General features: G+C 31.7%; 1 protein-coding gene across 8 annotated transcripts in view; it reads right to left on the bottom strand.

Annotated features, from left to right (window-relative positions):
- Positions 1 to 26761, bottom strand: part of LOC113554786 (RNA-binding protein Musashi homolog Rbp6) — a 377023-nt gene that overhangs the window by 43319 nt on the left and 306943 nt on the right. For all 8 annotated transcript variants that reach the window (XM_026958766.1, XM_026958760.1, XM_026958764.1 and 5 more), the window contains one exon: positions 2451 to 2533. In XM_026958766.1, the coding sequence (XP_026814567.1) occupies positions 2451 to 2533 (83 nt within the window). The remainder of the gene's footprint in view (positions 1 to 2450; positions 2534 to 26761) is intronic.

Raw genomic sequence — 26761 nt, forward strand, 5'->3', positions numbered from 1 at the left:
ATCACGATCAGCCTCGCACCGTCACTGACCCGCTTGCCACTTAAACGAACGCCGTTTTGTAGAGATTAAAACAATTCCACAGAGACCCATAGTGACAGGGTGGGTGGAAAAAAAACAAAAAAAAAATTAAAAAAAAAAATTAAAAAAAAAAAAAAACGACAACGACTTTGCTGGTTAGCTTTCCACTAATACCATGCAGGATTGTTACAACCCTTTCCTGAAGATTACAGCCATCCGGTGGCGACCGTACTCTATCTTCGCGGTTAATGCTCTTACGCATTAATAACTCGTTATGGAAAATATTGTACTTTGGCTTTAATTTTTTATACTTTCTTTCAACTCCAGACGCATCATACACGCGAGGCACAATTTGGCAGGCCGGGGGGGGGGAAGCTGGTTGTCATACCAATCGAAGACAGTATGCGTGGAGAAGAAATTCGATTTTAAAAAAATGTATAGGAATAAAAGATGTAGCATTGGTTTGACAGTTATTCGGTTTAAAGTAGTTTTGTGTATATATAATATTATATTATTAAAATATGTGCATAATCTTTGTCTCCGTATGTTATAAACGATCACAAACTTATTTGTTAATTCTTCTCCATTGCGTTCCATTTTGCTTGTATTGCGTTTATTTAACCTAAAGGCAATAACATGGTGAGAGGACTACTTTATATTGGAAGTACATATCGGAGTCCCATCACTGCCACCACTACTACTACCACCAGCACCGTCACACATCAATCGGATATTTATTTATAATGTGTATAATGTATATATAAATATATATTATGTACAGAGATATGCATTACATAATGACATGGGATTTGTGTCGTACCGGACATGAAACGGTTTTCAAAATGGATTATATTATGTCATATTATAATGCGGAATGGTTCGCGTATTTGTCAGAAAGACGACTATCAATATACATAGGAGAGAATCATGTATATATATGCACGTGTTCTCGGTAGTGTAAAGCTATCTGTTACTCCACAAAGTTTCATCGTTACGAATGCCTAATAGAAATTTATAATCGGATTGTCGAGCACATATAATATTTTTTCAGGTTCTTTCGAAAACGGAAAAATTCGGTTTCTGGCGACGACATATGCATATATACTATATTATATATTATATTATATGAAATTTCTATGGCTAGTAATCGAACATGACATTATTTTCCAAAACAATACTGTTGAGGATTCTAGTTTCAGTGAAGTGCAATTACTCAACAAACGTACTGCAATATGCAGTTCGTTTTATCTTTTCTAGCATAGAACCACAAAAACAATTATTTTAAAAGTAGGACAGAAATTATTTATTGTGATACAAGTAAACTTATCACGACTACGATGACGGCTACGCAATGCATTGTACTGCACGCAAATTAGATACATTTTACGTCAACATCCCCGAGGTAGAAAGACGTGTATTATTATATGTTAAATTATTATCCAACTACGTATAAAACGCTTGTTGAGTTATAATTCTTTCAAAGAGAACGGAAACCGGAAGATACAAAAAAAACAACACTCGGTATTTGTCGCAAATATTCATTCACCGAACGGTACAGAAAGCGCAATTAAGTCTGGAAAATATAAGTAGGTAATATGTTGTAAAGAATAAAATGCAACGCACAACGTGAAGTGTATCATACGCACAGATATTTTAGATAAAGAGAAAAGTTATAACAGGGTTTATATTGTATGATATGCAAGTGGAATTACATTTTGAAAACAAATGTGTGCATTATTACTAATACCAACGGATATTTTGAATAATTTGAAATATTTTAATTATTTTATAAAATATTGAATTTTCGATAAAAAAAACTTCGTAATATTATATAGTATGCATTGAAATAGCATATACTATCGTTTTATGTGACGTAGAACATGTGATGCTTTGTATTATACCATACCATCCTAATGCGTATGTAATCAGCGTTTTGTTTTTACGCAGTGTAACGAAATAATTATATACGGTATCTATTACGTTACAAGAATCTAATGTACTATTTAATAATTTCCACCCTGGGAAAATTAAGGTATGATGGTGAGATTTAATATTAGAGATGCAGATAATTACGAAAAAGATAATTTACATTATCATTATGATTTAAATTACGTTGATTTATATTTTAAAACACATGTCATTAATATGATGTGTAAGTCATAAATAATAATAATACTAAAAAAATATTTTTGAAATATACTATTAAAATTAATCCAAATCCAGATAATTATAAATTTATTCATTTTTCATCATATAATAGTAATTTCATGTGTACATAATTATTAAATAATTTAATGAACTTAGTATGCTCATGGAATACATAACGGCAATAATCTAATAAATAAAAATTTAAAAAAAATTACTATTAAGGTTTTCATCTCTAATATTATAATCTGATAATAATATTGTGGTAAATTTAATAGAAAACTTACCATTTTACTGTTGATTTCATGGAAATGTATTTCGCAGACCTTATCTACTACATCTTCCGAGTGGAAAGTCACGAAACCGAAGCCTGTAAAAAAAATGTATACACTTAATAAAAACTCTTATATATATATAAATATATAAGAAAGTATGTTAGATGTGCATTAATAATGATTGAAAAATAGTTAATTGTAATACATGGTAGTATATGAGGTGTATATAAATAATAAAAATGTTCGGCGTGTGGCGTTCATATATCAAATCTATTTTGGACGTTATTAATTTATAATATTTTAACGTCTCGATTATACCACACCTAAAAAAGCTTGCGTACCATAATACCACGTGGTAATATTTTTAAAGGTAAAACTAACAAATAAAAGTGGGAATTATAATATTATATTTCCAGACAAGTGATCAACGCATAAAATCATAAAAGCGGCGACAGGTCATAGGATTGGGTCCGGATGAATCGCTGCGACAGCTCAAAAGTTGCACGCCTCGAACACACTACATCACAATTATAATCGTAGTAGTAATAATAATAATAACAATAATCGATATTAATTAATTATTCCAATTTTACCACGCCGGAGTATATTATATTATAATAATATACGAACGGCAGTAATCTCGGGTTCTCGTTGTATTCCCACAACACCGACGATAAAGTGGTTAATTGAATTGTCGTTATACACCATATAAATTAAGTCACGAATATTGCGACCCTACGCGTTCGATGTAAATTAGCTAAGTGGCTTATATTATCCGTGTTAAGAGCTGTGTGCGTGATGCAACGGCGTTGGAACGCTGCTGTAATATAGAATAATAATAATAATAACAAGACTATTGGTATTATGTGAGTGTTCCGAATACTCGACACCAATACATTAATCATTAACTTAATATAATATTAAACTATACAATGTACGTTTTTGTAAAATTAAATAAAAAAAATAGGAATGTGATAGTAATAATAACGATACCGTGTTCGATAATAGTTTAATACCAATTATAATTTAAAAAAAATATATATTATTTTCGTAATATTTAATTGAATTTTTATGGTACGCCGGCGAGTTGGATAGGCAAATAAACAGCACAACTGCATTGAATTCGATTCTGGCGAACTTACTATGGTCTACGGTAACTAACGTTACACTGCACTATCCCAGGTGGCTTTTAGAATATAATTATTAATATTACTTCGGACGAGATAACGCTTTTATATAAACATAAAAAAAAAATATATGCATGGTCGCTATGCTAAATATTATATAATTATTAAGTATAGAACACGATATGTTATTTGATTTTTCCGTACCTTCGGCGGCGTATTATTACTATAGCTAAAGAAATATTTACACAAACATTTTTTTCGAAAATAAAAATAACTGAGTATATAAAATAATAAATAACATTTAATTTTATAGTGACGTTGATTGAACTTCGGGTGAAACTCCGACGGTGTATATTACGATTTGGATACGACGACAACGTTAAGTTTAAACCTCATGCAAAGTTTACAATAATGTTGATAAAATATTATAGTCTGTTATATATTGAAATCTACAACACATTCAAAATACAATTTCGTAATTCGTTGTACACATTATTAGTACACTAATTAAGGTATATTATAATTTATATAAATCAAATATTACATTTTTACTTGTATCGATCACAAAACTAAATTTATGATGGTATCGCATTATTATTTAACACATAATATTTTGCAGGTATTATTTACACGTTCAACTATTGAATTTAAGAAATTTAGCGAACTTACGTAACACGTATGCTGTGTGTCATTACTTATTATTATTGATTTCGTGGAATGGTGGTTTGAGTTATATGCTACAACTTGCAAAGCCGTCTAAACGCATGTACGTGGTCGTAATGCGAATTCAGAACACACGTGTGTAAATACAGCGACCGAGTTTTGGCAATTAAACTTATTTAGCTAATCTCGTTTTGCACCACAACCTCGTTAACCAATAGACATAACTTGTTATTAGTCAGTCACGGAGCATGGAGTTCTTGCGCACGTTTCTTCATATATTTGGTTTGGTTCCAAGTGTAATTAAGTTTTACGTATTACCCTGTCTTCTACACCCTCCTTACAACAACTCGCGTCTTACATTCTTACCCCTATATCACTTATATCACACATATTATACATTTTATTTGAATAGGAGTCTCAGAGAAAACACTAATTTGTCTCTGCTGTTGTTTTATTTTTTGTGTTACAAAACCGAGGGCGTGCAAACGAGTGCAATATAATATAATATATTCGGTGCACGGTTATAATTGTATTATAAATTGTACACAAGATCGTTTGAATTTTCAGTTACAAAACTGGCGTACGTATATATCATGTGTTAATTCCTCCCCACTAGTTTTGTAACGAATCCATATTATATTACTAAAATTAGGCACCACTTCGTTGGTGTTTAGCAGCAAACCGCGCGATATTTTATTACTATATTGTGTATGCTGTGGCCTTTGGTTTGGGATTTTTTATCGTTTCCGTTTAACGACTTAATATACAACGGGTGCACAGACGATCCTTTGAAGTTCGTTTAATGGCCGTGACTTTGATGAATATTTTAAATATGTATGTTTCCAACCTAATGGCAAATGGTTGAAGAAAATACGGTTGACGGATAAAACAAACATAGGCACGTTTATATATATATAGATGACCTTTCAATATATCTATATAATTATGTCTAAAAATGAATAAAACAGTGAATTTAAAGTTATTCTGCAGGTAAAACTAGAAATTGAATATAGATTCAAATCGAAGAGGATGGAAAATGTATATTTTTGAGGTCGTCTAAACCGTATTCCATCAAAATATAGTATCATACAATTTCATAATCGTAATTATTGAACTGTGAATAAAGATAAAGGGATCACATTTAAAAAAATTTCATTACACATAAAATGTTTATTTTTACACATGAAAAGGCGCGTTGTATGTAATATTTCAGGCTTGCATTTGTAAAGAGTTTTCCGACAAACGATTTATTGCGATAGTCTCAAAGGATTTTATTAAAAGAATAAATGAAAAGAAAAACTCAAAGGATTTTCGTTTTATTTGGTTTTTGACGCAATTCGTTTCGGATTAAAATTGATCCAGACATCATACAAGGCACTAGTTAAAAGTTGCGCTCTAAAGGATATTAAACACTCATTGAAACCATTCTCGGAGGCTTTCGAACGGTGCAAAAAAAAAAAAAATATAAGTGTAAATTTCTTTCAATATTATACTTTTACCATTACCAAAGCAAGAATTTTTCTCATAGATGTAAACGGGAAATTATGTACTAGAAAAATAGAACTCAACCAACCTTTGATTCCACAACTAAGAACTTCATTTTTTTCTCTTTTAATTTACTAACTAACAATACTAAAGCAATTAAAAATTTGTTAACTGTAAGTACATAACTTATAACACTAAGTCTATGTGTAACATAACATTATGTACTTTATTTATTTTCATATAGGTGCCTTCCTACAAATACATATTAAAATATGAATTTTTAACAGAAATCCGGTCGAGTTATAATCTATACCCAATAATATTAATACTATATATGTCAAACATAAATAATGGATAATATTATGTGCATAACTCAAAATAATATTATAATATATTATGTAAATTCCATAACACCGTTATCGTTCATAGGTAAACGTATATAAATTATTAATTGCTGCCTTCTTAACAATTTATAACAAATAATATTGATAAATAATAAAACCTAAAATTATATGTATAATATATTTATGTGAAAATTACACCAAACAATATATCATTAACATTATATTATAATATACGATTAATAAAAATATATATTTCAGTATTAGTATGTGATAATATTTTGATATACATTTACATAAGATAAATTTTGAAATTTAAAAAAAAAAAATCTATTTTCAAAAATTACAATAAATGGGAAATCTTCAATAAATACTATTAGCTGTATTATCCAACTTAACTTTTTAAAACTAATTTCTCTGTCTACCGATTTTCGTAATGATTTCGTTTAAATATTTAATACCAACTCGGCAATTACAATGAACAATTTTATGATTTTCTACTTCCCCGTCCTAGACAAATTGTTTACGTAAATACATAAACATTGGAGACAAATCAACAAATCCTTAAAAAAAAAGCTTTAAATACTTGAGTCTTAAAGTATCAAGGCATTTATTGATATAACTTTTACTAAAACCGGATAGTCATTCAGAAGTAAAATGATCACATCAAATTGGTAAAATAATTATATATATAAATATTATAATACCTTATCGTCTATTAGCGAGAAACGACGGGGTATTATTTTACTGAAATAATAATTGTGTTTATTTAATACATAGAATGTGGCACCAAGTCTGTATATATATATATGCATCCGTAGAGAATTATTTACTAAAACAAATATATATATATATATATATTTTTTTTTTCTTAAACGCAATACATGTACAGAGATGTTCTCAATAAATTTGTGTGCGTTTTTATTAATTTATTTGCAAATGCGTTAATGGTAACGATCGCTCAACACGACATACCCGCAAATTCGACTAATGAATCAATTAGATTATCATACAACCACGTAAGAAATGTCTTATGATAAAAAAAAAAAAATTCAGGTGGCATTTTATTATACGGGTAAGTATTATATTAAACGCAGTCTGATGTCTGTCGCACGCCGAATATAGTCTAACGGCGAAGGTAGTCATTGTGTTTGGTTAAGTTTAAGTAGACAGGATAGGTAAAAGAAGGAGGATGAAACGTACCGGACGGACGATTATTCGAGAAATTCTATGCGGGAGTTAAACGACGCCGATTAATCGCCTGAGCTGATGAAAATAAACTATTGTCGCGTATACATAGGTATAGCTAGGTCGTGGTAATAAAAGTTGAAGAATTAACCGTTCGGGACAATGGGTGCGACTATGCTTGTGGTTTTAATAAAAACATTTAACGCTTAGAAAAAGTTGTGATAGTGAAGATGGTTGTAGTAGATGTGGTGGCAATAGAAGTGGTGCTGGTGCCAGTATAGCTATGGCGAGTGATAATAAGTGGACAACAATGGCCAAAAACGTACGAAATTACAACGGGGTTTTCGGTGGCTAGGGGAAAATCTTCCAAAATTTCTTTTATTATTGTAAAAGATCTTATTTTTTATACCCATAATAACCTATAGTGAAAAGAAAGAAATCGATAAGATTATAACACTTTGCTTGAGTCACTAATTCAATAAAAATATAATACGATACTTATAAATATTAGAAATACATTTTATCTCATCGGCTTATAAGCAGTTTAAACCTAATGAACAAAAATAAAATATTATAATGTAAAAATAAGGAAGCACAGTCATTTCTGTTTTTATTCATTCCTGGTTATATTTTCTATTAAAATAATTATATAATAATTTCCGGATTTAAGTCAAGTATAGATATAATGTAAGTTTGGGTATCACGCACAACAATTCTAGCTTTTTAGTCTTATGCACATAATTAGTTTAACGATAAAATGCGAGTTTTTGCACAATGCACTTGTATTATATACTTTAGATATTGTTTTAGGTGAAATATGTATAACCATCATATTATATTTTGAAAGTGCTGCAAAACTGTAAAAACGATAGATGATATTTTATTATTATATAAATTATATAGGACACCGGAAGTTTTTGATTTCATAACGAAAACGATGCGGGTTTCTCAGTAAAAACATTCCTGTCCCAATCAACCCCTAACCCGTCTACCCGAACGACCATACGGGCAAACGACGATAACGAACACCCACAATTATAATAATAATAATAATAATAATAATAATAATACCTATAGTTTGTATATGTTTCGAAAGGGTTCGAAGTCGAGTCCGGTCGTAACTCGTAAAATATATATATATATACAATACACTACACAGGTGCACATATTATAAATTAATACGATACATCTATAATATATTATGCATACTACGGCGGTCATATTATTATTACACGCGCCGGTCACGGTAAAGATTTCGGAAACGCGAATGTGTAATGCACGAACGTTCGGGTCCCCCCGGAAACGACGATAGCACGCGCTCTACACCTTCCACCACCAGTCTCGCCACCATCGATCATCGTTTGGCCGCACGCGGGCCAAACTTTTTCGGAAAGGTTCGGAGTGCTTATTTAAGGGGCGGCGGCGGCCTTTCGTGCCTCAATGCGTGTGCGTGATAATTATTATTTCTACCACCACCGCTCTATGTTCAATAAATGTATAGGTACTATTATATAGATAGTTAATAGCGTAGTAAACGTAACCTTACCTATTTATATACATATTATATAGTTGTATCACAGTTATCGACGACCATGTTTTTAATCATAACTTTTTAAATAAAACATCGCAACTATAATATGCAAGCGAGCGCACGTGTGTGCTATATACATATCACACGGTTACTATTTTACTAATATCACCTTAACCAGGTAAACGTATAGGTACCTTTATATATATATATATAATTATATGCAGTAGCCATAACACTGCATCGACGCAACGTGCGCCCTTCTATGTTTATATATATATATAATATAATATTATGTATCTTTTACGACCGCACCGTCATCACAAATGCTTTACACTCCACCATTAAACCCTACGGGAATCGCAGTTTGGCACACGCGTGTGCGTATACTGTCGGGCAATTTAAATAACGGCCGGATGAGTGCTTGGCGTGTTGAGTCCGTGTTTTACATTCATATAGCCCAATTAGGGTTAGGTTTCGTCGATGTAGGGTAACATATCGCGAGCCTTACACATTTATAAATTATACTCTAGAGGGTTTGTATAAATGTGTGTATGTCTGAGAATGAGAGAGTGTGTAAGTAAAATGTCAGTGACCGTCTACGAAAGGGTGTCTTAAAACCCTTTTTAACAAAACACGGAATGTATAAGACATATTATATTATCTGAAGGTATGACGTATTCCCATAATGCACATGATTATATATATTATTATTATTTACATTAATGCAGCTCCCGATTTGCGAACTAAATTCCAAACCATCCACTGACACCGACACACTATTATAATACGTAGCACTCTAATAATGTGCATTTAAAAATAAGTATATATTAAGGACAGGTACCTATACAAAATATAAAATCATGTTTCACTAATAAGTTGCATTTATCGCAATATTCACGAAATACTATGAGCACTGTGCATAATATCATAAAAATATAAGACGTGTTTAAAATCAAAATGTTCGACAATAATACGAGTGTCTGTGTACAATATCCCATTAAACCGGACGATAAAAACGATAGATACAACGATTACGTTGCAATAAACGCTCGATGAACACGGCTCTGCGAAAAGTGTGAAATCGTGACAAAAAGATAAATGTATAACAAAACACTTCAAAGGAGCAACAATATATGCGTAACAAAGACGTATTATATTATTGAATTTACAAATTTAAACTCACGGTATTATTCGTTATTATGGTGCTTTAATAATATAAGTATATTATAAAATATTAAAGAAACGTATACATTTTTAGTTCTATAAAAAAAAGTACTGAAAAATAAATTAAATATTTTGTTTATTACGAAAATAATGTATAATTATACATAATTGATTTAATGAAAAGCTGTATGATGATGCGCGTTAATATTATTTCGAATTTTCTTAGAGATATTCACATAGAAAAAAATGAGTGAATGGATTAAAAATGAACACTTAAAAATAAGTAGAATGGTAAACCCACCCCTCCCCAGATCGATCATTGATAAAGTATTATATTATACGATGTACGAGAATGAAAAATAATATAATATTAAATAATTTCAGTAAAACAGATTTATAATTCTACAATGCGATGCGCGTCTGTTTGAGTGCATCGCTGTGAATTGTTGATTTATGCATTTATATTTTTATGTTTTTTTTTCGTTTTATAATGCCATCAAAACGATAAAGGGGCGAAAACGTGGTGTGAGGGCAATTATTTAGGAGTAAGAATCAAAGTTGTGGATGTCAGTTGCACGACGAGGCGTTAAGAGAGCGACTTTGGCAGTTTGGTGCGGAGAAGACGGGTGACAGAGGTTTTTATTGGCTTTTCTGGTGAGGATGACAAGGGACATGAGAGGTTTGTGTTTTATAGAGTCTGTAAGGTTTATATAAATAAGAGAGGAAATAATAATATATATATATATTGAAATAAAACGTTCCCGCGGCGTGACACGGAATTTTCCGTCGTAAAAAAACAAAAAAAAAAAAACAGAAATAAACACGGTATAAGAGCATAAACCGAATTAAATATTCAGGGATGCGCGTGGCTACAAAGTCGGAATTAAAGTTTGCGGGGTCGATTTTTTATGCACACTGCGGACACGCGGTATATTAATCCATCCGTTCGCGGTACCATCGATCCGCTACGAATATTGCAGCACACCTGTGATTTGGATTTTACGATTGTTTTCTCCACACTTTATGGCCATATACCAACGACCGACATCGCATTAACTAAAAACAATTTTAACGAATATTTAATGGTCCTGGTATTGCAAAGATGTTTAAAAAATAAATATCATCCCAACAATGGTTGAACAGCAGTCGTCTCACGGATTGCATTTCGCGTAGTTCTTGTAGTTTTATACGGAGAAACTAACATGTACGTATAGTATATTTTTGTTGAAAACGCAAGCTCGTGGCATATATAAATGAATGTAGGGTTGGCTCTCAAACTTGAAATTCCATAAAACCGTTTAAACGAATTCCAAGAATTGCGTTTCCCTCTCCCACTATCATCAGTTGCGTATAATATGATGTCCCGTTACATACGAACGGTCAGTACCAAGACCTCATCAGGTTGTGAAGAGGTCATCCACAAATAGTTTTCTTTTTCAGATTTTCTTTAACGAAAGCAATTTTTCGTCTGTTCTTGTTTCGTTTCTTTTCTTTAGCCCAACCGAGTCATTGAAGTTATATTATGTAGACGATTTTTAATTTAAAAACGAAACAGAAACGAGCGCTACAGGTCTTTTTTTTTCAAACGTATATTTATATGGTTTTACACAATTATTTAATCCAATCATAATAACAATTAATAGCTCCACGACTAATCTATATTTTTTTTTATGTTTTTTTCTTATTTTAATAACCATAACACAATCTTAACGTTGGTCAAAAATTATAAATAAAACAATTTTAGATTCATCGTATTGTACAAATATTTTTAATATTTCAATTAATAATATTCTATAATTTCACACACACCGCCCAATACTCGTATGTACATTAAATATAAGTCTTCGGGTAAGAATATGTTATACGATTTTATATAAATAATATATTAGTACCAATCATATAATATGTTACATGTGTGCCAAATTTCAAAACCAAAGATATGAAAAAAAAAAAATCGATTTTTTCTGTATCACGTTTATTTCCGCGTAATGTGAACAAACATATTACAGAAAATAGCTACACTGCATGTTCAAATATTTCGAAACAATATTTCTAATTTAATTATTAAGTGTTTTAACTGCGACGTTAATATATTAGACAATTATAAAACACAATTTCCATACAACAATTAATAAATTAAATCATAGCCAATTTAATTCATCAAAGTACCGACTACATTGCACGTTTAAACGATAACAACTACAACAAAAATGGACGGTGACCATATTTGTTCATGATAAAAAAATGCAAACGTAAAATAATACGTTGAAATTTTACAGAAAATCTCATATATTATAGATTAATAGTAGGGCTGTGTAAGGTTACTAAAATGTATTCCTGAAATCGACTGAAATTCATCCAAAGTATGTTTTTCAATCGTTTTCTATACTTAAGCTTAAGTTTATTTAAACTTTAAAGTAATTTTACTTTATTTCTTATTTAGTTGAAATGATCTGTACTTGCTATTGTTATGATTTCATTTGGCAACTCTCAATAATGTTATAGTAACCTACGATACGAGTTCTCCGGAAGCTAAAGTAAGCCGGATGCGATATATCGTGAACCTCTTGTGCATAGCCATCCCCCACCGCGGCTCATTAACTTACCTTCCACCCATACGCTGAATAATAATTATTACTCCCTCCGCCAAGCAGGCCCAGTACATTAATATAAGTACCCCACCCTCCTTCCATCATCCTAACCTTTTGCGTGTCCCGTGTACTAATAGTTTTCAATATTCCAGCGCAATATGCAACTTTAAATCTAAAGTCGCAGTGTTAAGTAAATAATCGGCCAACATTATTATTATTATACGCAGATAATATATTAGTTGGTAAGTATAAATCCATAATATAGTATAGAAATTTTGTGTGTTTTAAGTAAATATGCATTTATCGAATTATTCAGCAGATATTTGTTTGAATACACTTATAATACTTATACACTTAATATATAATACTAATCACATTCTGCTTGTAGTTTTTTAATGTATTGTCTTTCGAATTATATAGCCTGAACAGTAAATATTTATGAATACAATTTTCGTTAAATAAACCATAAGATTTGTATATAGTGGGAATAAATAACAAAATTATAGACAATGAAATCCAAAATGTACAAGTGCTGATTCAAATTTAGTAAATAATATTATATGATGGATAACAAATCGTATTATACATTTACACATAAACAACAACTGCTTTAATTTAATTATAATATCGTTAAATTTATTTCTGTCAATATTTTCTTGATATAAAACGCTTACTAATATAAAAATAAACAATAATTATATAAAATGAGTTAGAAAATATTTAATATATAGAAATTTATTATTTACTAATTTGTTTTTACACCTTCCTATTTACAGTAAAAAAAACTATGATACATTATTATATTAAAAATTTTTATTACAATAATTGAAAAAACAATTGAAAAATATCTTAGTGATGAATATTTTATTTTTCCAAATTAATATATTTTAATTAAACTATCTAGATTTTTATAGATTAATTTAATTTAATTTTGTAATAATAATTTATTTTAATTTTTAAGTAAATATACGAAAATACAATTAACAACGGACAATAGGGAATGATGGGAATCCTCGTGTACCTTTTGCAACCCTATCAAATATCTTATGTTAACAAATTACCATTAATTGATATTATATAGTATAATTAATTTCCCAGGCTACCAATTATAATTAATAATATTATTAATTTACTGCGTATTATATTTACTTAAATAATTAGTGATGAGGGAAATCGCCTTCGGCCATTATAATGTTGTTACGGCTATATGTGTCTTATTGAATTTCAAGATAAATGTTTTTGTGGATATAATAATAGTTCAATATAGTTCAATTAGTTGTATGAGGTATATTCCATTAAATTGTCTTAAAAATAAATAAGTACAATTATACATTTTATATTCAAAAAACTATGTTTTGGGGCAAATTGGATATTTAATGGAAAATTGGAAAATAGTCAAATGATAATATTAATGAAAGGAATGGACAAAAACGATGGTTTTAAAGGGTATCCTCATTAACTATTTAAATGTAACTGGACGAGTCTTACTCGTGTAATAACATTCCCTGTATGTAGGTCAAATAAACGTTTAAATTTTCAGCAGCACTCCCACTTCTAACCCTTTTATTATAGATGATATAATCTCAGGCTTTAAGTTTTGAGCCAACTGTTCATAAATCATGAATACATCAACATGATAACGTATTTCGCTTTTATATATGTTCTATTTGATTTTGAAATTTAGTAAACACGCATGAACAACTTCCAATGGTTGTTAATTAAAAATTTGGTTTTAAAATTAAACTTTTGTTATATTTCTATCCAATAATTATAATTATTTATAGTTGTTAAAAATATTATTACTGGTATATCTTATATAATATAATGATTTTATTTGGTATGTATTCACATAATGATTGCATATTAAATATTGATTATCAAGTAATAATATAATGTACTGAAATTATTGTGATTTAAATCAAACTATAATATTATTATGTCAAAATTTACTATTCATTGATATTCAATCGTTTTACGCGAAAAGTAATATCTGCTGGCTAAAACTAATTAAATACGTATGAATGAATTGTGTCTCTTGTTGATAACAAAAAGAAAACAAATATTTTATTTTTATCTAATAAGATTACGTTATACGGTAGACTCTAAATTGCAATTATATCATGAAATGTCATTGAGATATTGCAAAAAGTCCGTATTGTCTGTAAATGACGTTAAATTGACATAATTCAATTTATTTTTTGGAATGAAATGATACTTGCAGCTGTCGTCAATCGAACCTCACTGCTTCTGTCTCATTCCCTCCCACTCTCACCCTCTCCCACTCTCACCCTCTCTCACTCACTCCCTTTCACTTCCCCCTTTCACTATTTTTCTATATAAATATATCTATATATATATATATATATATATACATATACATATATAAATATATAGATATATTTTTGGCAAGAAGGGTGCATTTTGTATTTCGCACCCATGAACGGTATTTTTTTCTACAGAATATATACAACGTCCTCGAAGAGTTTTGACAACTAAAAGTGTGTCCGGTGCGGACGATAGATAACATTTAATGAAATACCGAAATACAATGAAACACTTTTGACGTCATTTTTTCTCGTTACGCTTTCCAGACAAAAAATATTGTATCCGTAAGCAAATCTGCGCTACGTATTCATCATTTTTGGCAGTGTACACAACGTACGTAAACATGACGTCCGTTAGGGTTCAATGCGAAACCCTTGTCAAAAAAAAAATAAAAAATAAAAATAAATAAAAACGATCGGTGTGCCAACGGAAAACAAGAGAACACAAATCCGTATATTTTAAACAGCGAGGTCACAATAAAAACTTTACGTCCAACCCAAGGGCTTGTTCCCTTCCGAAAAAATCGTTTGGAAAGTTTTGCTAAACAACTATGAAGATTCTGAGAAGCTGCGCCGCAGTGGTGCGCCGAGCCTAAGGCTTATGGTTTCGTTAATACAGCGACGCAAGAGTTCTAGACTGAAGTAGTAAGAAATCGTGTTATTTTTTGTTAACGGTCTGTTTTTTATTTTATAGCCCCACGCGCGTATACGACGATTAATAATTATTAAATATCGAAAAAAGAACGTTATTAAATATACAATCGGTGAAAGTAATATTTGACGGCTGTATCCGGTGAAATCCATATATACACATATATATATAGAGGTACCTACGCACTGCGGGTGAAAAACGATTACCAATTTTTCAACCGGGATTAAAATAAGTAATGGTTTCGGCAGCGGGGCAACGCCCATATTACGACTTGGGCAAAATTGAGTTTAAGCATGCACACGAAATAATATTGACCCCCCACTTCACCATGTAACCACCAACGCCGCTTCTGCTAACTGAGTTCTCATCGGAAAAGAAACGGCCGCTCCCGAGCTTATTGACGTTTTCAACACACACATTATTTATATACCCTTAAAAACTACAGTACAACAATATATCTGTTTGCGTTTTCTCGCCCTCCGCTCCGACAAGTCTAAACTATACACACGGTTGTCTCATTCCTTTCCTCTCTTTTACACACCGTATATATTATATTGTATTATCTATAACCACACTCTTTCTCAACTCTTCAGATAGTTTGATTTTGTTTCTCTATTTATCAGTGGCACAAAAGTTGGTGGCATTTGAACGATGCAATGCACAAAGAAATAATAATTTTCGTACAAAACGATCGAAACGGTTCAATAAAATAGCACACCATGTTTGTTGTTTAAGTACCGATATGGAAAATTTTATATCAATCAATCAATTCACAGTGACGATAAATTAGTAATTAATGTTAACACATATTAATATGTTATATTTTATGAATAGGGTGGACATTTAACTTCCGTATGTCCGTATGCTTCCGTTGAGCTCGTTTTTAAATTAGAAGGTAATTTCACGTTATTATCAACAGAAATATTTTATAATGGAAACGATACTTTTATATTATTCACGTGCACGGTCGCCGTAAAACGGGAAGTTTAAACATCCTGCAGGTTTTATAAATAATTCAAAATCATATGCCCCGCGAACGGAGGTACCTAGGGTATCCATCGTAACCAACGCGTGTACACGAAATAAGTACATATGCAGCTGTAGGTATGACGGTATGACTTTGGTGGCGATCACGATATCCGTGTATATATTATTGCAGCGTGCCGGAAGTAATAAACATTATAAATGGCGAGCGGCTAGCGAACAAGCTTTAAACGATAGAGCGCGGTTTGATGATATATCATAGCAATAATTATTATACGTTAATAACAATAACTACCACGACCGTGTACTTACTTATACTACTTATGCTTCGCCAGTATACCACGGCGTTCCATTTAATAAAACCGACTGGTCGTTTGAACGGTCTTACCAGTGTAAATATATTATACATAGGTATATTGTATATTGTCTTATCGTTCGTATAATAGTATTGCGTGCGCCTTGTTATTGTACCCAACGACGTCTTGTAGCGCAAATATTTGGTCGCACGTTTATCTCGACTAACCGTCCTCTGCGGGATGTAGACGAGAAACCGACCGCGGTAATCGTCGTTTAATGCGTAATATTATAATATATTACGTCGTGTATACTTTGACTGTAGCGGAGATAATAATGCTGAAGTTAATGACTGCCGATCGGTCTAGTTTGGTCTGAATAGATAGAAGTCTACTTAGCAGAAAATATTTCAATATTATACAGTATGGCGTTGTCGTGTGTCGTAACGTGTTTAATAATAATAACAATAATGTAATGGCCTTACTATTTATTATTATCTAATATTTTAAAGGAAACGTGGCAGGGCGCATGAGCGAATAAAAAAAAATGAGAGAAAAACCTTTACCTCACGTTTATATACAACAAACGCGGAAATGGGATTTTCCGGTAATTTCGTCGTTCATATTACGCGGTTGGCAATTTTCCACGAATTTGATGGCACAACGGGCAGAGCCCCTCACGCATCTTGTCCCGTTGCCAAATGTAATCCGCCGGCAAGAGCGGCGGTGGGGCGGCTGCAGAATATCTCACTCTATCTCTGTCCTCTCCCGCGGACCGTAAATCGTTTTGGCCCGATGTCTCTGTGATCTTTGTCTCCACTCGCACGGGAAAACCCGACTGCGTCCATACATCCCATAGCGACCCCCACGCCACAATCACATCTTCTTTCTCTCTGTGCACTGTGAAGTCTCCCCACACGCCACAACGGGATGAGTATGCCTGTTCGTCCAACAGCACCACATTTCTTATAATGTTATGTAATATAACCTCCCTATATGTATATCGCGTATATAACTTAATGTTATTACATAGATGCGCAATTTCATTTACAACACTTGCACACACTCTCACCCTAGAAAATATAAACGGCATGATACGTTATATTCATTATATTTATTATTACTTTTTTTTTTCTTTAAAATATATTTTCAAGCGGGAGTATCGTCTCATTTGACGGTGGTTTTATACGTCAAGTTTTAAATCTACGATATAAACGACCGTGTAGCGAACTGCAGATACGCTTCGTTCGTTTCGACTCGAGCACGATGTATACAATATATGTATATTATAATATTTGGTTATTATGCATAATAGTATAATATTATATACACATGCGGTTGGGCTCTGCACTATTAAAATAACATTCCGGGCGTGAAGATCATTATTTCGAAAAGCACCAAGATGATTCAATCGTATAGTGCAGTTCTATAAATCTATGTATAAATACATACGCATAGTCTCGACGATGACGTCAAACCGTCAATGGCGGTGGATGTAAATCGAACTTGGAAAATGTCAGGGTAGGGACAGTGGTGGCGCGCGCGATGTGTATAAGTACACAACAATACAGTGAAATGGATTACGCGTATAAACATCTGTCAATTTCTCCCATTGGGCAAATGGTTTTTCCGTGTACCTATCGCTCGGCTGTTACTTTCGACTACACTATGTATACATCATATCGCACGGAAGACGAGGACCACTCTCCGAAAACACGGCAGCTGCACCTCCCGCGCGTGTGTATTTAGTCCGTGATACGTGTTATTGCAAGTCGGCAAAATGTATAGTTTAATACTCATGTAGTATTGGGTACGGGAAGAAGGAGCTGTCCAAATAATTATCACCAAAATCTTATTATACATTATGTATAGGTATTTAAAGCGCGAGTTTAAGAGTGGGTAAATATGAGTGAGTCGTATGTGTAATAGGTAGGTGAAGATCGTTCGTAAACGAATAGGTAATATATGGTTCTCGCCACTGTTATCTTCCATCGGACGTCACGGTCATACACGGTCAAAACTATCCTGTATATGGACGTTTAGTGATTAGTATTCACTAGGAATGAGCGATCATCACGATGACAGTATGATTTAAAAAACCTATTAAACAACATTGTCATGGTAAAATAAAGATAAACAGATATGTGAAATACGGGAACACCGGAAGATGTTTCAAACCACCTAACCTAACCAGATTGTATGAATAATAACGACTAAGGTAATTATTACTATATTAGTATCTGCATATTATTATACAAAACTCACGAAGAAAAAAAAAATTATGACCGGCATATAATAAAATACAATATAAGCTATAGATTAGTTAGTCTCGTGCGCGAATATAAAAATAATAATTATAGTAATAATATTACAACTTGGCCTCGCGTGTGCTCGCATATTGTACACGTGCAACGAGGTCGTGATTTATCTACGGTCCCCAGCTGATATAAATATAATATTTATATACATATAATACCTACACGGCACACACGTGAGTAGAGGAACCACAGGCGATGGTATATACCGTTTTCCCTAACGGCCACAAATCCATTTGACCAGAAAAGCGGTGTGCAGAGCAGTAGTTATAAGGGACGATAGTTTTCGGCGTTCAGGCGAACGACGAGGGGGTGGATCGTAAAGGGGTAGGAGGCAAGCAGCTGCTAAGCCGTTGCGCTGAAAACGCACGCACACGCACAAAACACACAAGCGCGTAAAAAATAACCAGAATACACAAGAGCTCGCGCCCGGACGATTCTAAATAATGGCTTTAGGTTTGTTTCTTTTATTATTATTACTATCACTATTATTATTATTATTATTATTATTATTATTATTATTATTATTTCGTTTCGCCACTCCTGCACATTTGTTTACTTATATGTCTGACCCGTTTTATTTTGTTGCTCGCTCTTCCTTGTCCCTGTGTCCGAGACAAAAGTATTACACGTAATATTGAAAAACGGCGATTTCGTAATATTTTTTTCGCTTAAATTTGGTCGCTTTGTAAGCGTTTCTCTCGCGCGCCAAAGGACGACGATATATTATTGAATACACCGAAAAGAAAATTAAATTCGGACAAGCATACAGTGTGTGATAAGGGGTTATAGGGAGGAGTACGAAAAAAATAGGAAAACGACCATGATGATGACGCGACGGAAAGTAGAAAAACAAGTTGTATAAACGGATTTAGATGCGCAAGTTGTGGCGAGGAAAGCTATGTGTGTGTGTGTGAGTGTGTGTGTGTGCCATGTTGTAACGATCCCGCGTTGTGTCAACAACCTCTAATGGACTAATGTGCGTGTGTGTATGCATACGAATACACTTTTCGTCATATCTATGAAAACAAGAAGCGACTGTGATAATGGAGAACGCGTGTTCCAAAACAGAGTAGTTTCGGTCTTGTGTATATGTGTGTGTGAATGTACCTCGCGTCTATGTATTATATGGTACGTACACTCTATCATCGCCGCCGACGGATTTCGACACGCAGACATCCACACACAGTAAAGCACTCGCACACATAATATTCATTTTACCGCCACAGCCGGTGATGGGTTTCCATTGTGTTTAATTGTTATTAATGCACACACGCAGTAAGACGGTTATCTCTAAAAAACAGACGACTGAAAAGGCTGGCAACTCTACCTATACTATACAGCAGCGACGACGGCGACTCATACAGCGACGTGCGTGAGTATTTGAATAACGGCGACGGCGGCACATTCTCTATATACACGCACGCGCGACGTAATTAGCTAAATATTTCCACCAACTCTTTGCTTGGATATTATAATAATAGTGTATAATAATATTATATGCGCGCGCTTTGTTCAAACAATGCGAATACGACGTATACATTAATTAAATTCGTCCACACCGTTGGACTTAGAGGCTCGGAAAAAAAACAAATAAAAACAAACTTCACCGAGTCTTGTCTGGAATAAATAAGTAGAATGAATTAAAATATATATATATGAATAAGACTAAGTACCTACCGCCGGAATGGTAAACTTTATTTCTGGTGTAGCGGGGTGAAGTAAAAAAAGAAAAAAAGAAATTAAGTAATAATGGCCAAAAAGTATATAAATTAAAGAGCCGAAAATGAAATTATCGCAGCTGGAGGTTTCTGTGGGTAGAGGTAGAGGTGTGTGTAGATAGCTGCTATTTATTTGCCACCACCGCTCTAACCTAATTAAAACAATTTCTTGGCGGTGATTTTATTTTTCTCTCTTTCGTTGTATTATTACTATCTCCCTTTACGGGACTTAACGCATTCTATCAAACTGGCCGTTTGCCCGAACTTTTTTCCGACCGTCACGTGATTATTGGAGATAAGGATTATTTATAACATGATTTATAATGTAAAACGTATAATATTATACAACTGATTTTTCACGAAACGAAAAAAATGTAGTTTCAAAATGATTTATCTATATTAATTAATATAGGTCGATTTCTGTGCAAAATTGCATTGAAATATAGGCACGCTTCATAAGTTTTATGTTTACGAGCAATCGAAATATTCCACTAAAGACTTTAATAATATAACCAACATAATATTAATGGTTAATGCGCTTATTTCGGGAACTATATATAATATTATATGACATGCCCATTCGTAATAATACGTAGGAATTAAATTCTAGTAGTACTCATATGTATTATTATCAAATACGAAGTGCCCTCATTATTGGTAAATTAATTTATCAAAAATTACAACATATCATAATATTAAACGCTTGGCCAAACTAACATTTTAATTACGGATCACGTGTAGTACAATGATAATACCATAACATATATAATGATTTTGTTGAAAATATATTATTAAGTTGATAACGTTGACAAATCGTAGATTTATTTTCAAGTGTTTGCGACATATTGAGATCCTAACGACAGACAGTCGCGAAAGATATTGCCAAACATCATCACCATCACCATTCTCTTCTATCAATACTACGATACGTTATACACTCATAGTATTGAGTAAAAATACAAAATTAATTATAAAAATTGAAAAGATAAATTTCATCGAATGGACGGTGAACAATCAAAATTTACCCAATAATATCGTTATTATAGTTCATATATGAACGAATAAAAATAGACATTTTTTTTTTTTTTTGATAACAATCGCACTTGTCCCTGGCAAATATATAGCATCTTTTTCCAAAATTTGTTGAAATTCAGTTTCTTCAAACTTTAATAATTCGCCACGATCAATCGAAAAGATGATAAAAATATGTTATCTTGTTCGATATTCGTTTGCTGTATTTTCGGAGGAGAACGGTACCAAAACGAAATTGTTTTCAAGTATAAAATAATAATAATAATAATAATAATAATAATAATAGTAAATATATGTATAAGCTCAACGGGAGTTAACGTGGGCTGCACAACAAAATAATATAATAGATAATATGCGTCTCGTACGGTTTTTGATAATAATAATAATAATAATAATAATAATAATAATAATAATAATAATAATAATAATAATGGTCATGATGTGCGGTTTCGACCTAAAGCACCCCATAGAACACAACCAACCGGAGGCGCCCACAGTGGTTTCGACTGCGTTGACATTGAGCAAAAGCGCAAAGGAATATAATACACTAAAAACTCTTGTCATTTTGTTCACCCATGTGAAATTATCCAGCAACTATTTCGTATTTGTTGTTTGACTTTCTCCTTGTTGTTTTCCCCGCGATTTTGAGGTTATTAGTAGAAGCAAAGACTTTTCCTCTCCTACGCGTTAAACGATTGGCATGAGGGTGGGACTGAGGATTGTGAGCGATGGGGTCGGTTAACCGGTGGTAGACGAGAAACATTAATAAGAAACAGCAGGTATGCCCCTTGTGTGTGACGTACGCCTTGGTAGAATGTAGGCGATATTTATGTGTTTGCCGCTCGCGGGTATTATATTATAGGTAGATATAGTCGTCTACAAACCAGTCGAATTCTTTTCCAACCCCACAACTACTTCCTCAATACACTTACATTTCCTCCTAATTGCCCCACTTCGATATTACGTTTCATTAGATTTCATTAACGACCTTATAGAACACATATATATATATATATATATATTATAAAATATATCTCATGACTTATTGCTTCACCAACAAAACGTGTATATATATACACAATATATATGTATATAAACTTAATACATACGCATACAACAGAGCAGTCAACAATGTGAAATCCCACATACCAATATAATTGTATCGAGAAAAACAATTAATTCCACACCATCTCCAATAGGACCCCACCGCGCTCCCAAATATACAATAATCGCACCCGTCGTAAAAATTGCGTTATGTAGTTATTATTTTTATTATTGTAGTTCTGGTTTTCGTAAACTACCTATATATAAATATAGAGCTACCTATAATACTATAGAAAATGACAATAATGGCTCTTTCGAAAAATAAATAAATTTTCGAAAAAAGGTCACGCGATTCATAATCAACATGAATTTTGAACTTGGAAAATGCAATACCTTGTTTTCTTTAATTACTTTGAAAACAGATCAAATAGTTTTATTTTATTAATTACACACAATTGTGATTTATGTTTAAAATAAATATTTTAAAAGTTCAAAAATTGGTCAAATTTTTCTACAAAAAAAAAAAAACATTTAAAATGTACATAATATTTTCCTTGTGTACTTGATGATGAAATATTTAATACTCAAGAACTGTGAGATTATAATGTTACTATAATAGTGATTAATACATAAAATATAAAAAAAACATGTTTTATTATAATATGATTTTCAATAACATTTTTTAGTCACCTTTTTATGATACTAAATTTAACAATTTGAATATACATTGCGATATGATTAGAAAAAGTTTAAAATGTATTAAAATGTTGTTCAAGACAAATAAAAATAGTTAGCGATCTTTTCCCATACTTCAATCTGTTACGAAAATGATAATACTGAATAAATACAAAAATAAAAGAATACCTTTGAAGGAATTTAAATAATCAATTTATCTGTGAAAAAAGATAACTTCTATGACAACTATATCCTGTTTTATTATTATTTTATTTTTAAGCAGTAAAAATAAAAAAGCTTATTAACAATTCATAAGGTTTTAAACCTTTTGAAACCGTAAAACTCATTTATTATTTATTATTTACATTTCAAGTGATAAATTATATTCATACTCTATAATTGAAATTTTAACGTACAAAGAACAATAACAATATTAAGTATTAATTAGATTAGGTATAGAAATGTTTTTCATTAGAAACGTGTGAATACCTTGATTTATTTAAACAATTATCCAAATTTAAACAAAAATGTCTCTTAATTTGATTATTAATTGCAAATTTATATTAGTAATAATAAATCATTTTATTAAAATTATTATATATAAATTATACATTGAAATTATAAAGTTTCTCTATTCTCTCGTAATTATTGCGTTTTCAAGTCAGTCACTAACGAGGGAAGGCAGACTCCATTAAGTGTGGATAATTAACATTAGTGTAAACGAATCTATTAAAATGTTTGTTCTTACTAACAAAATCGCATGATTAAATTATATTAAACACGTCTTTATAAATTTATATATAATGTATAAAATATTACACGAAGACATTCGAAAATCGACGTATACTTTCTGGGAAAACCTAACGAACTATATAAAAAAACCTTTTCAAGTGTAAAATTAATCCTAACTATATTCGTTTATTTCATACGACACGAAATAATATTATTCATGTAATAATATAATTTAAACTAGAACTATAAAACTCCGTACCATCAACAGATTTTACTATCTTTTGAATATATTAAGTAAAATAGGTAAAATATGATTTTTTTTTTTATGTTTTTCGTTTGTTTGCAACAAAGCTGATTTGTTGTAGTGTACGATTTATCTAAAAAAAATAATAATAAATAAATAAATTATATATAACTCGGTCGCGGTGCACGAGCACTTTTTTTTATTCACGGATAGCAGAAAAAACTGTGAAACACTCAACGTGTGCGCTGGATAAGGAAGTCGGTAAGAACAGCAGCGGTTTATGTATAGGTGCAGGGGCAAGTGTGCCGGTAGAAGAGGGACAACCGATGGAGATATTAATCACGGAAACAACACTGGTCGCACGTCGAAATATCTGTCGAGTATACATCGAGGATCGAGGATTGATTAATGGGAGCGGAATACGAAAATCTTTCGCGTTTTGTATGCCTGGCCCAGACGTAGCCTGTCAAATTATCGTCGAGGGCTTCCTTTTTGCAGTTGAAACGACGCTTTGTATATAAGACAATCGTTTTCAATCGTTGCCCTTTCGTCTGCTCCGATAGTCCGATGTGCATTTATCTTATTTTTTCGTCTCCCCACCGCTCGCAATCACCGCTACCACCTCACCGTATCGATACTCCCCTCCACTGCTTGTAAAACCCACCCGTCGTACCTTTAACAGGATGAATTACGGATATTTCACTCAGATATAAAAAGGATAAGAATGGAGGAAATAAGGAGAAGAAAAAAACATAAATCTCTGATAGATAATTGATCTGCGGGGTTGGGAAGGGTTTTATGGTGCGCTCGCTGTGTAATATAAAATACGTACTGAACGAGCTCGGGGTCTTGTTGAACAAATTTATGTTGAAAGGGCCACTTCATTTTAATCTACTATAAATCCACCCCTCTCACACGTGCAAGTTGCAAATACGTAGGAACTAATAGTATATGCAGCAAATTGATATTGTCACTGATACAAGTCAACTGTAAGTACCTAACCGTAATTGTTCGTTCGACGATACTAATTGCCAAAATAGGTAAGTAAGATAATTTATTTATAAAGATTTGATAAAAAATAATATTTTTTACATATTATTTATAATGATGTAATTTATACTCAACGATATGAAATTGTGTTTTCGCAGGCAATATTATGTTAAGTTATAGTCAAATATAAATTAATTTGATTTAATATTATATCATTAAATAATAAAATAAATAAAAATATGTAAACTATGCATTTGGAAATAGCACAATATATTCAGAACAAATTTAAATCCATACAACAAACAGACAGTTTATTCGAAATGCTAAATTGTATTAACGAACTAGGATTAATTACTATTAAATTTAATTAAATTAATTAGTATAGGTACATGCTATAGTTTGTACAAATTAAGTCTATAATACAAATATTATTAAAAAAATTAATTATTATTCATTTTTATATTATAAATTAAATAAATGTAACTAAATTTAAGTGAAACTACAATTGTACTATAAATGTAGGGTTTAGAATAAACACTTGTCAACGAGTGAAATGATCAAATATGAAAACTGAATTTAATTGTGAACTTTCGTGTTTCATAGGAATGAATCACTATAGTAACGAAAAAACGGGACAATCAATCGGACTAAAATATCATTGGACAACACTTCAGCCGTCAGTCAGTATATAATATAGTAGCCAAAATATAATATAAAATATTGTTTATCCCGTTCCCATATACTGCAACTCCGGGATGGAAAACGGTCAACATACTTTATCACTGTAGGACTACACAATCACACTACATAAAACTATTGATATTATTGCATAGCATCATAGCTAGTAACCAAATACTAAACAAAAAAAAACGAAGCAATAGAAAATCGCAATAATACCGCGCACAATATGGTAACACATATTACATAACACAAATTTCTAAATGGTATTTTCTAATAGCAACCATTATATTTATCCAACAGAAATATTATATATTATGTTATATAAATATTATTATCTTACATAATAAATTGGGCATTATGTCGTGTAACGATGTTTGTTTTAAAACGATAAGCACGTCGTATTTAATATTGTATTATGCAGATAATAATTTTGATAGTAATTTTTTTACTGTAAATCAAGTAATACTGTAGAAATTACAAACAATTGTAAAATGAATAAATACTGACAAGTAATGGTATTGGAAATTTTATATTTAATATTCTTAA

The sequence above is a fragment of the Rhopalosiphum maidis genome, chromosome 2, assembly GCF_003676215.2.
Source record: "Rhopalosiphum maidis isolate BTI-1 chromosome 2, ASM367621v3, whole genome shotgun sequence".
Taxonomy (NCBI): Eukaryota; Metazoa; Arthropoda; class Insecta; order Hemiptera; family Aphididae; genus Rhopalosiphum; species Rhopalosiphum maidis.